This window comes from Arvicanthis niloticus, chromosome 1 (assembly GCF_011762505.2).
Source record: "Arvicanthis niloticus isolate mArvNil1 chromosome 1, mArvNil1.pat.X, whole genome shotgun sequence".
In the NCBI taxonomy this organism is placed as follows: domain Eukaryota; kingdom Metazoa; phylum Chordata; class Mammalia; order Rodentia; family Muridae; genus Arvicanthis; species Arvicanthis niloticus.
This window is the reverse complement of record NC_047658.1, coordinates 8,651,171-8,663,136: the sequence shown is the minus strand read 5'-3', so window position 1 is coordinate 8,663,136 and position 11,966 is coordinate 8,651,171. Positions and strand designations below refer to the sequence as shown.

At 51.7% G+C, this 11,966-nt stretch overlaps 3 protein-coding genes across 3 annotated transcripts; 2 read left to right on the top strand and 1 right to left on the bottom strand.

Annotated features, from left to right (window-relative positions):
• The first annotated feature begins 262 nt into the window (after positions 1-262).
• Ovol3 (ovo like zinc finger 3) lies at positions 263-2,379 on the top strand. The gene is made up of 4 exons (XM_034487113.2): positions 263-359; positions 438-502; positions 1,174-1,375; positions 2,171-2,379. Exons 1-4 carry the CDS (start codon positions 263-265, stop codon positions 2,377-2,379), a joined length of 573 nt encoding a protein of 190 aa, XP_034343004.1.
• A 46-nt stretch (positions 2,380-2,425) lies between these two features.
• On the bottom strand, positions 2,426-3,593 carry Polr2i (RNA polymerase II subunit I). Its single transcript, XM_034487128.2, has 6 exons — positions 3,384-3,593; positions 3,252-3,306; positions 2,966-3,039; positions 2,808-2,882; positions 2,679-2,730; positions 2,426-2,531 (listed from the first exon to the last, which is right to left on the bottom strand). Exons 1-6 carry the CDS (start codon positions 3,440-3,442, stop codon positions 2,469-2,471), a joined length of 378 nt encoding a protein of 125 aa, XP_034343019.1. The 5' UTR covers positions 3,443-3,593; the 3' UTR covers positions 2,426-2,468.
• Positions 3,594-3,885: 292 nt separating this feature from the next.
• Positions 3,886-11,246, top strand: Tbcb (tubulin folding cofactor B). The gene is made up of 6 exons (XM_034487099.2): positions 3,886-4,187; positions 4,495-4,638; positions 8,313-8,409; positions 8,939-9,130; positions 10,813-10,885; positions 11,018-11,246. The coding sequence occupies exons 1-6, from the start codon at positions 4,074-4,076 to the stop codon at positions 11,130-11,132; spliced, it is 735 nt and encodes a 244-aa protein (XP_034342990.1). The 5' UTR covers positions 3,886-4,073; the 3' UTR covers positions 11,133-11,246.
• Positions 11,247-11,966: the final 720 nt, after the last annotated feature.

The window sequence follows — 11,966 nt, the reverse complement described above, 5'->3', positions numbered from 1 at the left end:
GTTCTTCAGTGTCTCCATGCCCTGAAGATGGCAGACTTGCCTGGGAGCCTAGCCTAGAGTAGGAGCCATGATGGCAGGCCCCAGATAACCAGGTAACCAGAGCCAGCTAAGGCTGCTCCCTAGGCTTGTCTCAAAATTTGCATGAAGAGAATGAGGCTTCCATGGGGCTCCTGATTTCACCTAGCTCTGGGGCCCTGAGGTCTGACAGGCAGCAGACAGAGAAGGCAGCTCTGTCAAGAGCCATTTCACCATCCTGAAAGCAATGCCCCGGGTCTTTCTTGTGAGGAGTAGGCTGCGTCCACAGCCACCTAACTGGAGCCACCTTCCTGACCAGCTCCGGGGAGATGCCTATATCCCAGGTATGCACCTATCTGGGCCTGGAGGTGAAGGGCTTGGGAGGCAGGCATAGGGCATCACCATCTGGCTTCTCTTCCCAGACTGCAGCAGCCTGCCAGTGCCACCAGCACACACATCTTCTGGTCTGAGAGACACCTGGGCAGTGGTGAGTCTGCAGCTGTTAGCTAAGGCAGAGATGGCTTTCCACTCGTGCACAGGAAGCTGGCTGCCCTTACTCCTCTGCGTATGCTCTCCAGGCCAGTGTTCTTCACTTGGCATGCCGCTCCCTTCCCAGCAGCCAGCTCATTCCAGTCTCAGTTAGTTAAGACTGCTATTCCTAGGGTAGGTGGGCAGCTATAAGGCCCTGCTCCAGGGATCTGTGTCCAGTGGATGCAAACAAGATTCCCAAAACTAAGTAGAAAGATGAGCAGACAGGGGTGGGGGCTCTGTTACCTTAACCTCCCAGGAGTAACTGCTGGCTTTGGAAGGAAGGACAATACTAGTCAGAATTCAGTGTATGACGTCACTTCTGTATCTGAGAGGAAGGCACTGGTTAGTGTTGAGTGTTTGGCAGGAGGGACAAAAGTATCCTCCCAGAGCTTCTTTCCCGTGGGAGCTGGAGACAGACAATAAAACTAGGAAAGCTCATATTAGCCAAGTGTGTTCTTAGGCATAGAAGCCATGACGGTCAGAATGATGGATTTGGTTAGGGAAGGTCTTGGGGAGAGGGTTGCAGCCGTCCCACTACTCACCCTGGGCACACCACAAACTGTCCGCAGAGTAGCAAAGACTGAACAAGATCCAGCTGGCCATGCTAACCCCTACACCCTCTGGCAGTCCCCACAGGGGACACTGACCTCTACTCCCAAGGGCCCCGGGACACTCGGCTGCCCACTCTGCCCCAAGGCCTTCCCGCTGCAACGCATGCTGACTCGGCACCTCAAATGCCACAGCCCAGCGAGGCGCCACGTGTGCCACTATTGTGGCAAAGGCTTTCACGATGCCTTCGATCTCAAGCGCCACATGAGGACTCACACCGGTGAGCAACCGCAGGAACAAAGAGGGTCTTCTGGACACTAGATAGCAAAGGTGACAGAATGACAGAGGCAGACGCATGGGCAGTGGGGTGTCTAGGGATTGGGGATACACAACAGGAGCACAGGTAACAAGAGACACGCATTCCTCATGGGAAGTGAGTATAAGATGGCACCAAAGAAGAGGCCTAGCAAGGGTCAAGATGGGTGTTGGCTACAGCACCCAGGTTCAGGGGCCAGGCAAGTGGGTAAGGCCATTGCTGGCAAGTCTGATAACTGAGTTAAATCCTCCGGATGCAGGTGGTGTCAAGAAAGAACAGACTCCTGCAAATCGTTTTCTGACCCCTCACACTTGCACCATGGCATCTGTGCATGCACACATGCAGGAGCAAACACACACACACATATACACGCTACCAATAAGCTAGGCTTGTGCTACTTGCCTTTAGTCCCAGCACTTGGGAAGCAGAGGAAGGCAGATCTCTAAGCTCCAGGCCAGCCAGGGCTACACTGTGAAACCTTGTCTCAGAATAAATCCATATGGTTTATTTCCAGGCCCCAGATTCAGAGCAGTCACGGGAACTCTCTGTGCTGCTAAGGTCTCCTTCCTCTCTCAGAATGACACTTCCTGTTGAGGAACGGAGGAGACACACGGCCTGGCTCCTGTTGTCTTAAGCGGGGATAGGAGATGGCCAGTGGGCCACAAACATAAGTGTCTGCTTAGCTAGGAATAAAGGGGGAGAACGCACGGTGGGAAGCCTATACTCCCAGGCCATTGCCCTTTCTGCTCATCTTAACAGGAATACGGCCATTCCGGTGCGGAGCCTGTGGGAAAGCTTTCACACAGCGCTGCTCCCTTGAAGCTCATCTTGCCAAGGTACACGGGCAGCCAGCCAGCTACGCTTACCGGGAGCGCAGGGAGAAGCTGCACGTGTGTGAAGACTGTGGCTTCACCAGCTCTCGGCCTGAGGCTTATGCACAGCACCGCACCCTGCACCGCACAACCTGATACATGGGCTGCTTCCTACCCACAAGACAAATAAACATGGAAACACTAGTGTAAAAACTGGCATTTATTATAGGTAGAGGAAGGAACGGTCATTCAGTCCAGCGGTGGCCGCAGTGTGGGGCAGTGCATACATAGTACAGGCGCATGGCATCCTGGCAATAAGAACGTTCAGTCAGGGTCTGGACCCAGGGAATAGTGTGAGGACCGAAAGAACGATCGAGGAACAGGAGCAACCCAAAACTGGTGTCCCCACCCCCTGGGGAAGCACCCAGCCACCAAAGAAGAGGTTAGCCACTCACCTCAGCTCTAGCACTGTGTGACTGGAAGAACACTGCCTCCTTGTGGCCACACCTGAGGGAATGGTTCAGTTACTGATACGTGAAAGACCCCTCTGTGAAAGTCTTTCCCTATGCTAGTTGTGTACTCACTTCTGGCATGGGTGGTCCTCGGTCCGGGGCAACGTAGGGTCCTGGGACACGTCTGCGATGATCTGGGTCAGCTCGCTGAAGGGATGGGAAAGTAATTACTGTGAGACGGAGTGTCATGAGAGGTTATCCGTACCCCAAGCCAGGGTCCCGCCACTCACTCCACTTCGTGCGTGATTTTGTTCACATAGATGCAGCTGTTGTCCGCTTCCTGCTGGTAATCGCAATTCCGGCACTGCAGACGGGACAGCGTGGGGGGAGGAGTGTCACAAACAGATCAGATCCCCAACAAGACTGGACGGGAGGGCAGGATGATTCAAGGAGGGGATGGACAAGATGGAAGAGAGGGTGTGTTGAGGGGTAATCACGAGGCGAAAGCGTGGGGAGCCAGCAGGGAGCGCGCAGGGAAGGCGCGAACCCGCTGGCGAGAGGGCTGCCGGCACTCACCGCGTACAGCAGAATGCGATTCTCCTTGTCCTCCTTAGGGTACAGCATGTTGTTACTGTGGAGAGGGGAGGTCAGAGGTCAGCCCTGGGGCCAATCCTCACTGCCTTCCCACACCTGCTGCCCCGGCCTCACCATTCCTGGCAGAACCGAATACCCACGAAGCCAGGTTCATACGTCCCGTCAGGTTCCATAGCGACTGGGCTGCTGAGCTTTCTGCGCTTGCGTGGCCGCGCTACGGATCGCGGGAAGGGTCGGATCGCGTGGTTACACCAAAATGGGGCGGGGCTGCGCGCACGCGCGGCTTCCTTATCTTACGGGTGTCTGGCTGACAGTTTGCGTCAATCCTTTGACACCCCCTGGTACTCCCGATTCCGGAGCCTTGCTTCCCAACTCCAAGTGGTATGGATCTAGGACAAGAGCTGGGACTATGGTGCGCAACGTCATCCGCAAGGCGCGGAACGTAAACGAGAGAAGCCGCTGCTCTCTTCTTGGCCCAAGGCCAGTGCACATGCGCCGACTTTACACTCGGCAGACCCGGATAGTTCCAGCCATTCTTCCCCGGCACCGGCCTCCTCCCGCCCGCCTCGCCTGCTTCCCGTGCAGCTATTGGAAGGCCCCTCGGGATTGGTTGGACGTACCCGAGAATCCGCCTGTCCATTGAGAAAGGACGACAGCGATTGGCCGGCCATGTTGGGTGGAGAGATTCCATTGGTCAGCTCAGGGACAAGGGGCGGGACTTATATCCCAGAAGCAGCGGCGGCCACTGCGGAGCCGGTGTGAGACGGCTGAACCGGACCGCGGGACACTACGGGGCGCGGCGAGATGGAGGTGACGGGGATATCGGCGCCCACCGTGACGGTTTTCATCAGCAGCTCCCTCAACAGTTTCCGTTCGGAGAAGCGATACAGTCGTAGCCTCACCATCGCAGAGTTCAAGGTGTGGCCATGGGGGCGGGGTCCGCAGGGGCGGGGCAAAGAAAAGGGAGCTGGGGCTGAAAACTAGTGGGCGGAGCTGGAGGTAAGGTTGCAGAGACTGGCAGCCAGCCTCCCAGGCCTGGGAGCCCCAGAGAACAGAGTCCACAGAGTAGGGACGGGGCCCGGGAAAATCAGACGCTCCCGAAAGCCGAGGGGGCGGGTCCAGAAGGAACTGGTCCAAGGTGGATCTTTTGGAACATGGTTGTTGACACAAGTCTGAAGATGAGGCCTCTGACAGCCTTTCTCCTCATCCTGCCTCCTTGCCACAGTGTAAACTGGAACTGGTGGTGGGCAGCCCTGCTTCCTGCATGGAACTGGAGCTGTATGGAGCTGACGACAAGTTCTACAGCAAGTTGGATCAGGAGGATGCACTGCTGGGCTCCTATCCTGTGGATGATGGCTGCCGTATCCATGTGAGGCCACCCTACCTGGGACCCTGAACCACATTCATTCACTTACTTATTTATTCAACGAATACTGTTTTGCCCAGTGTGAAAACCAGTATAGGTCCTATCCTCATGAACCCCCCCCCCCCAATTCAGCCTGGTAAGAAGCAGACATTCAGTAGACAGTAACAGTTGTCTGGACTGAGTTAGGGGGAGCCCAGGAGAGTGGTGAAATTCAGAAGAGGTACTACTAGCTTTACCTGGGAATATCTGAAGAGGCTTCCTTGAGGAATGAATGTTTGAGCTGATATCTAGAGGATATTACGTGGAGAGGAAGAAAGTAAAGAGCTCTAAAGGTTGAGTGGAATCATCGTGTGCTGGCTGGATTGGGAGCAGCAAGCACACAGAAGACCTCTGTGTGTCAGCTCACATCGTTCTGCCCTCAGCCTCTCCCCACCTTCCCCACTCCGTCCCTACCCTGCTGTTGCTTCAGTGACAGCCTGGAAGCGACAGCCTGGGTGAGCTCTGCCTCCATTCCTTTTTCTTTATCTTAACTGAAAAGGTGTCACCTTTGATATGGTGGGACACACCTGTAATCTCAGCATTCAGGAGGAGTTAGGAGGCAAGCCTAAGAGAAGCAGTGGGACTCTGTTAAAAAAGGAAAAGATAGGCCAGGCGGTGGTGGTGAACGCCTTTAATCCCAGCACTTGGGAGGCAGAGGCAGGCGGATTTCTGAGTTCGAGGCCAGCCTGGTCTACAGAGTGAGTTCCAGGATAGCCAGGACTACACAGAGAAACTCTGTCTCGGGAAAAAAAAAAAAATGGAAAAGATAGGAGCTGGTTTTAGGAACCTGTCAACCTGAGTTCAATCCCTGGACCCACATAAAGGATAGAGAGAACAGTTCCACAGGTCCTTGGGCCCCCCCCACACACACACACACACTCACACACTCACACTAAAAACAATGAAAGAGATGTTTAGCAAATACAAGGCCTTTTTCTGTTTGATTGTTAGCACAGAAAAAAATTACCTTTAAAAGAGTCAACCATTTCTTTTTTTTTTCTTTTTTTGTTTCGTTTATATTTATTGTGTGCCATGGTGCGAACACATGGATATGGTACCACATGCTTACAGGTCAGCAGTTGCTTTTCTCCTCCCACTGTGTGGGTCCTGTGAATTGAACTCGGAGGGCCCAGTTTGGTACAGGAGTCACCATCTCTGTCTCCCTGAAGCATCTCACTACAGCTGTCCTTCTGTCCTTCTGTCCTTCCTCTTTTTTGTTGTTTTGAGATTTATTTGTTTGGCCGTATTGTGTGAATTTTTTTGCCTGTGTGCATGTATATGTATGGAGTCTGGAATGGACACAGTCCCCTGGAACTGGAATTACAAGTGTTGTGAACTGCCCTGTGAGTGCTAAGAACCAAACCTGGGTCCTCTGCAAGAGCAGACAGTACTTTTAACTGCTGAGCCATCTCTCCAGCATCTGTTTTGGTTTTTGAGGTAATTTCATGTAGCACTGATTGGTCTCACAACACTGTGTAGCTGTGGCTAACTCTATTCCCGAGCTTGTCTCCACTTCCTAAGTGGGATTATAGCTCAGTATAAAATTTTGACCTTTTTTCTTCGGAGTCAGGGTTTCTTTGGCTGTCCTGTGTTGTATTAATTATTTTAAAACAGCCACCGGTCAAACCAGAAGCTCTGCCTAGCTCAGTCCCCATATTATGTGGCCAGAGGCCACGTGCGTGCTGCAGCTAGAAACACCAGCCCTGTCACCCACGAGACGCCAGCGTGGGAGATGGCTCTGCCAATCTTGCACGCTATCTCCACAAGGCTGGGCATTGTCAAAACCATCCCACCATCCATGCAGGCCCAGTAAGAAAATGAGACTCTAATGCTTAAAGATTAATCAAAGGCTTTATATGTTTGGTAATGCTCAATAACAATATGCCCATACAAAGAGAGTTGTTTCCCAATTAGCTAACTCTAAAGTTGTTATCCACAACTGCTCTCCATACCTGTGTCATCTCCATCGATCCTATATCTCTTCCTCCCCAGCTCCTCCTCTTCCTTTTCTTCTTTCTCTCCTTACTCCTCCCACCTTAGCTCCTCCTACAGTCCTGAAATTCTCTCTGTAAACCAGGCTGACCTCACCAAGAGATCCACCTGCCTCTGCCTCCTGATTGCTGGGTTAAAAATGCACACACCACTGCCTAGCCTTTCACTCCTTTTTTTTTTCTTCTTAAACATATTGTGTTTTTCTTTGCTCTTAGCTGTCATCATGTTCCAGCATAGTGTGGGTTTTTCTCATTGGTCTGGTTTTACTGTCCATCTCCCTGATTGGAATTCCAGGACTGCAGACGTCTGTCTCATTTAGTTCACTGCTCTGTGACCAGCTACTAGAGTGGGGCCCAGCACAGACAGGGTCCTCCATGAATCACTGAGTCACTGCTGAGTCATTGAACCCCCAGAATAACATGGGGGAAGTGGGTCCTGTAACATACGACCATGCATGGGTTGTCTCCATTTGAGGAAGAAGAAAACTCATCTTCAGGATGGAATTTGTTTTTTGTTGTTGTTTTCTTCTGTTTGTTGGTTTTTTTTTATGCAGTTCGGTGTGTGTGTGTGTGTGTGTGTGTGTGTGTGTGTGTTTCAGACTGTCCTTGAACTCTTAATCATTTTGATTCCACCTCCAGAGTGCTAAGATTACAGGCCTGGGCAACCCTCCTAACACTGGAGTTTAATTTTTTGTTGTTACTGTTTTGTTTTTCGAGACAGGGTTTCTCTGTAGCCCTGGCTGTCCTGGAACTCATTCTGTAGACCAGGCTAGCCTCAAACTCAAGAGATCCATCTGCCTCTGCCTCCCAAGTGCTGGGATTAAAGACGTTCGCTGCCAAAATGGCTTGGGACTTATTTTCTTAAGATGAACTCTTGGTAGAATTTGGCCTGGGTCTGCTTTCGGAGAACTGGTTCTTTATCTGTCTTTCATTTATTCTGTTACTGGTTCTTCAAATGCTTGTGTTAGGTATAGTTGGATGCCATGCTGCAGAAGGCCGGGGTTAGCCCTCCCAGTGTGTGTAGTAGTGTTAGCTAAACAATCATAGAACCAGATAGGAAAAATCTGTGGGGATGAGGGTGGTGCAGGAGAGCTTGGCATCCCTGTGTGCTGGGGAGGCCGGCCTTCAGTGAGATCGGCGAGCATTTCCTGGAGTGCTTGCTTTGTGGGCACCTCAAGAAAAGGGTTAGTAGAAGAGGGTAGGGGAGGGCATGGTCTGCGAAAATGTCTAAGTGGGAGGTAGCACAGCAACTGCTGGGAGCTGCTGGGGAAGGACTGGAACATGGGAGGGCGCTGAGCCAGGAGGCGTCTGCTGTGCCTCAGGTATTCGCTGGCACCCTCAGGATGTGGGTGTGAAGTCAGAGGGCAGGCAGAACAGGGGGACCAGAAAGGCTGCCGTGACCCAAGTGACCCTGGTTCTGGAGGTTGGGGCCAGCCCAGGGGCATCACAGGTCCAGACTTGAGCTCTGCAGCTGGTTTCATGGGCATGGGCACATCAGTGGTGTTGATGCCAGCGTGTGGAGGACATCTGGGGGGGCCGATGCAGTCTCCAAAGGCAAAGATGGGATGAGAAAGGGAAGTGACCCCTGTCTGTTCCCATGTCTCCCCAACCTGACCCTGGTCACTGACCTCTCTCCTCTGACCACAGGTCATTGATCACAGTGGCGTCCGGCTTGGAGAATATGAGGACGTGTCCAAAGTGGAGAAATACGAGATCTCACCAGAAGCTTACGAACGGAGGCAGAGTACATGCATGGATGGGGCTGGGAAGGGCTTGTGGGGCAGATAGAGTGGGCCATCACAGGCTAGGTGGTGGGGACAGGGCTTGGAGGGCAGAAAAGGGTGAGGTGGGATTGACGGCGGGCATAGATACTGACTGGGAGAGGAGGGGCATGGGGGTTAGGCAGGCAGATGGGGCTTTGAAGGAAGGGGATTTGAGTAGTCATGGTAAAAGGGCATTGGACAAGGCAAGGAGGACATGTCCAGGGCAGTGTGGCACTTGGAGCTGGTCATCTGAGGACAGGTCATAGTGGGTTGGCCAGAGACTGTGTGGAGAAGTAGTGTCAAGTGAGGGGCTGGTGACAGGCGGCAGGTGGCATTCCTTTAGTTCTGAATTGCTATGGCCAAAATGAGGCCAAAGCCATGGTGAGAGGCTTGAGGTTAGCTGGTGATAGCTCTTAACGCTCAGACTAGAATCCCTTCATGACTGTCAGCCCTTCATGGGAGGAACATGGTCTGAAGGTCAGGCTTGACCCTATCCCCACACTCCCACAGACACAGTTCGATCCTTCATGAAACGCAGCAAGTTAGGCCCATACAATGAAGAGCTCCGGGCCCAGCGAGAGGCAGAGGCCGCCCAGCGTCTCAGCGAGGAGAAGGCCCAAGCCAGTGCCATCTCTGTGGGGAGCCGTTGTGAGGTGCTGGCACCCGGCCAGTCCCTTCGCAGGGGCACTGTCATGTATGTAGGTACGTGTCTTTTTGTCACTGTGACTGGAAACTTGATAGAAGTTAAGGAAAGATGACTTTTGGCTCATGGTTCCAGATGTCAGAGCATAGCCTTTTGGCCCCATGCACGTGGGTGGAGCATAATGGAGGTGGCACTCAGCAGAGGAGAGGGCAATGGGGCAGGGTGCTCTCACAGACTTGCACCCAAGTCTTCCAGCTCAGGCCCATTATTATTCCTATTATTCCAGACCTTAGGTTTTTAAGACAGTCTATATAGCCATGGCCGGCCTCGCTGTGATCCTCCTGCATCCGCCTCCCAATTGCTGGGATCAAAGGCGCGCCCTGCCACAGCCAACCCACCCCCCAGCCTTGTAGGCATGAACTACCCATGTCTCGGCAGAGCTGATTCTCGTTGTTGTTGGATATGAGTTAGTTTGCTAGGTTGCCTGGGAACATTCCCTACAGGGACGCTTAAACATGGCTCTGACCACTGCAGAGGCTAACCGTCTCAGTGTCAAACTGATGGCAGATCTGGTTTATCCGTGGCCATATTGCCACATAAGCCTCGCTCTGTGGCAATATGGCAGTGATGCCCTGCTCTGGGTGGTGTCCTGAGTCAATGGGGCAGAACCAGGAAGTGGCTGCCATCTCTTGGGGTCTGGGACTCGCCGCACAAACTCAGCTCCAATCTCAGACAGTTTATTGGATACTACAACCCAAGGCTGATCAATCAGGGCCATGGAACAGACTCGGGAGCTGAACCATGATCGAGTTAAAATCATACAGGGCTTTTAAGCCTACAATTCACAGGCAACTGTCAAGTTAATCAGGACTTGGGCCGGGCGGTGGTGGTGCACGCCTTTAATCCCAGCACTTGGGAGGCAGAGGCATGCAGATTTCTGAGTTCGAGGCCAGCCTGGTCTACAGAGTTAGTTCCAGGACAGCCAGGACTACACAGAGAAACCTGTCTCGAAAAACCAAAACCAAAACAAACAAACAAAGAAAAAAGTCAGGACTTAGGGATAGGGGACTTCCTTAGGAACATGTCTTTGTTGTATACTTACCTGTTCACATTGGTTGGGGTACTCAACTGTGGTGGGGGATGTGCCTTGCCTAACATTCATGTCTTAACTTGCCAGTTAGGATGTCAGTTACCCACATATATGGCTCTTTCTGCCAAGTAGGACGTCAGTTCCCAGGGAGGTCTTGGGAAGTTAAACTTTATTTGCCCCCTTCTTAAAATGGAAGTCTTATTCCAAATAGCTTCTTATATTGGTGCAGGTCTCTCCTACACCTGTCTCTCTTATGTTGGGGTTCATCCCAGGGGCAGCTTATAAAAGCAAATAGCATAAAAGTTCACACACAGGTGCAAGAAGTGCTGCTTAGGGGTTGGTTCCGGTCCAAGCTTAGTGTGGCTAACTATACAAAGCAGTTCTGACTGACTTCTGTTATGATTGGTTTCCAAGAACACCAAAGCGTATGACATATGGGTAACAGCAGTCAGGCACATGAGAATGTTTTCTTATAATATAGTAACAGCACAGAGTGGCAGGCTGGACAGGTAATAGTTACCCAGGCCTCCACACTGCCTTTGTCTGGAAGGATGAGTGTAAGCAATGGAGGTAGAAGGGTTTGTCTTCATGACAGTTTTTCCACTACCCCAGAAATGGAGAGGGTTTCACTGAGATTTTTCTCCCGAACAGGACTCACAGATTTCAAGCCAGGCTACTGGGTTGGTGTCCGATATGATGAGCCATTAGGAAAAAATGATGGCAGGTAATGTATTGCTGCCGAGACGTGTGCTTGTTCATGTATGTGGAAGTCCACCTGTGCCCGCGGCTGAGCCTGTGCACACTGGCTCTCGGACGAGAGGCCTCCCCTCACCACTGCCTCCTGTCTTGCCCACAGTGTGAACGGGAAACGCTACTTTGAATGCCAGGCCAAGTATGGTGCCTTTGTGAAACCATCGGCTGTCACCGTGGGAGATTTCCCAGAGGAAGACTATGGGTTGGACGAGATGTGACAGTGGGGGACAGGAGGCCCCGCCCCTTCCGGCCCCCGCCCCAACACAGCCCCTTTGAATGTCTGTGGCCCTTTTCCTCTGAGATTTGTGCATTAAATTAAGCAGAATCCAGAAGGTTGTGGAAGTCTCTTGATTCCAGGAAGATTATGATTAAGTACTCATGGTGGGGTGTGGAGACATTCATCCCAACACACATCGGGCACTGGGAGGCAGAGGCAGGTGGATCCCTGTGAGTTCAAAGCCAGCCTGGTCTATAAAGTGAGTTCCAAGAGAGCAAGATGTATATAAAATGACCCTGTCTCAGAGGGAGGAAGGGAGGAAGGGAGAGAGTGAGAGAGCCCAGAGGTGGCTTTGACTCTTAAGCACCTGAGCACACTGGGAGGTGACCCCCGTGGTTAAGAGTGTTTGCTGCTCCAGCAGAGAACCAAAGTCCATCCCAGCACTCACCTCGGGCACCTCACAAAGGTGTAACTTCAACTTCCTGCACACACAGTATGCATACCCATATAAATTTTTATAGAATTAAATATTCTAGAGCTAGGCAGTGGTGGTACACTCCTTTGATCTAAAAAAATAAATTTATAAATAAATACAAAATAATAATTAATAATTAAACACTCTGCTGCTGTAACATCCCAAAGTAATAGGGACTTGAGATGAAAGCTCAATTCCTTCTAGTCTGTGTGTGTGGTTTTTTTTTTTTTTTTTTTTTTATGATTTATTTATTTAGTGCATATGAGTTCACTGTAGCTGTCTTCAGACACCAGAAGAGGGCATCAGATCCTATTACAGATGGTTGTGAGCCACCATGTGGTTGCTGGGAATTGAACTCAG

Excerpts from the sequence above, each read along its gene's own strand:
- Polr2i (XM_034487128.2), bottom strand. The coding sequence starts at position 3,442 with ATGGAACCTGACGGGACGTATGAACCTGGCTTCGTGGGTATTCGGTTC. Across the intron at positions 2,883-2,965 it reads AAAATCACGCACGAAGTGGA|CGAGCTGACCCAGATCATCG; the intron begins GTGAGTGGCGGG and ends CCATCCCTTCAG. Across the intron at positions 2,532-2,678 it reads CACACAGTGCTAGAGCTGAG|GATGCCATGCGCCTGTACTA; the intron begins GTGAGTGGCTAA and ends TCTTATTGCCAG.
- Ovol3 (XM_034487113.2), top strand. The coding sequence starts at position 263 with ATGCCCCGGGTCTTTCTTGTGAGGAGTAGGCTGCGTCCACAGCCACCT. Across the intron at positions 360-437 it reads GGGAGATGCCTATATCCCAG|ACTGCAGCAGCCTGCCAGTG; the intron begins GTATGCACCTAT and ends TTCTCTTCCCAG. Across the intron at positions 1,376-2,170 it reads CCACATGAGGACTCACACCG|GAATACGGCCATTCCGGTGC; the intron begins GTGAGCAACCGC and ends TCATCTTAACAG.
- Tbcb (XM_034487099.2), top strand. The coding sequence starts at position 4,074 with ATGGAGGTGACGGGGATATCGGCGCCCACCGTGACGGTTTTCATCAGC. Across the intron at positions 8,410-8,938 it reads AGCTTACGAACGGAGGCAGA|ACACAGTTCGATCCTTCATG; the intron begins GTACATGCATGG and ends ACACTCCCACAG. Across the intron at positions 10,886-11,017 it reads TTAGGAAAAAATGATGGCAG|TGTGAACGGGAAACGCTACT; the intron begins GTAATGTATTGC and ends TCTTGCCCACAG.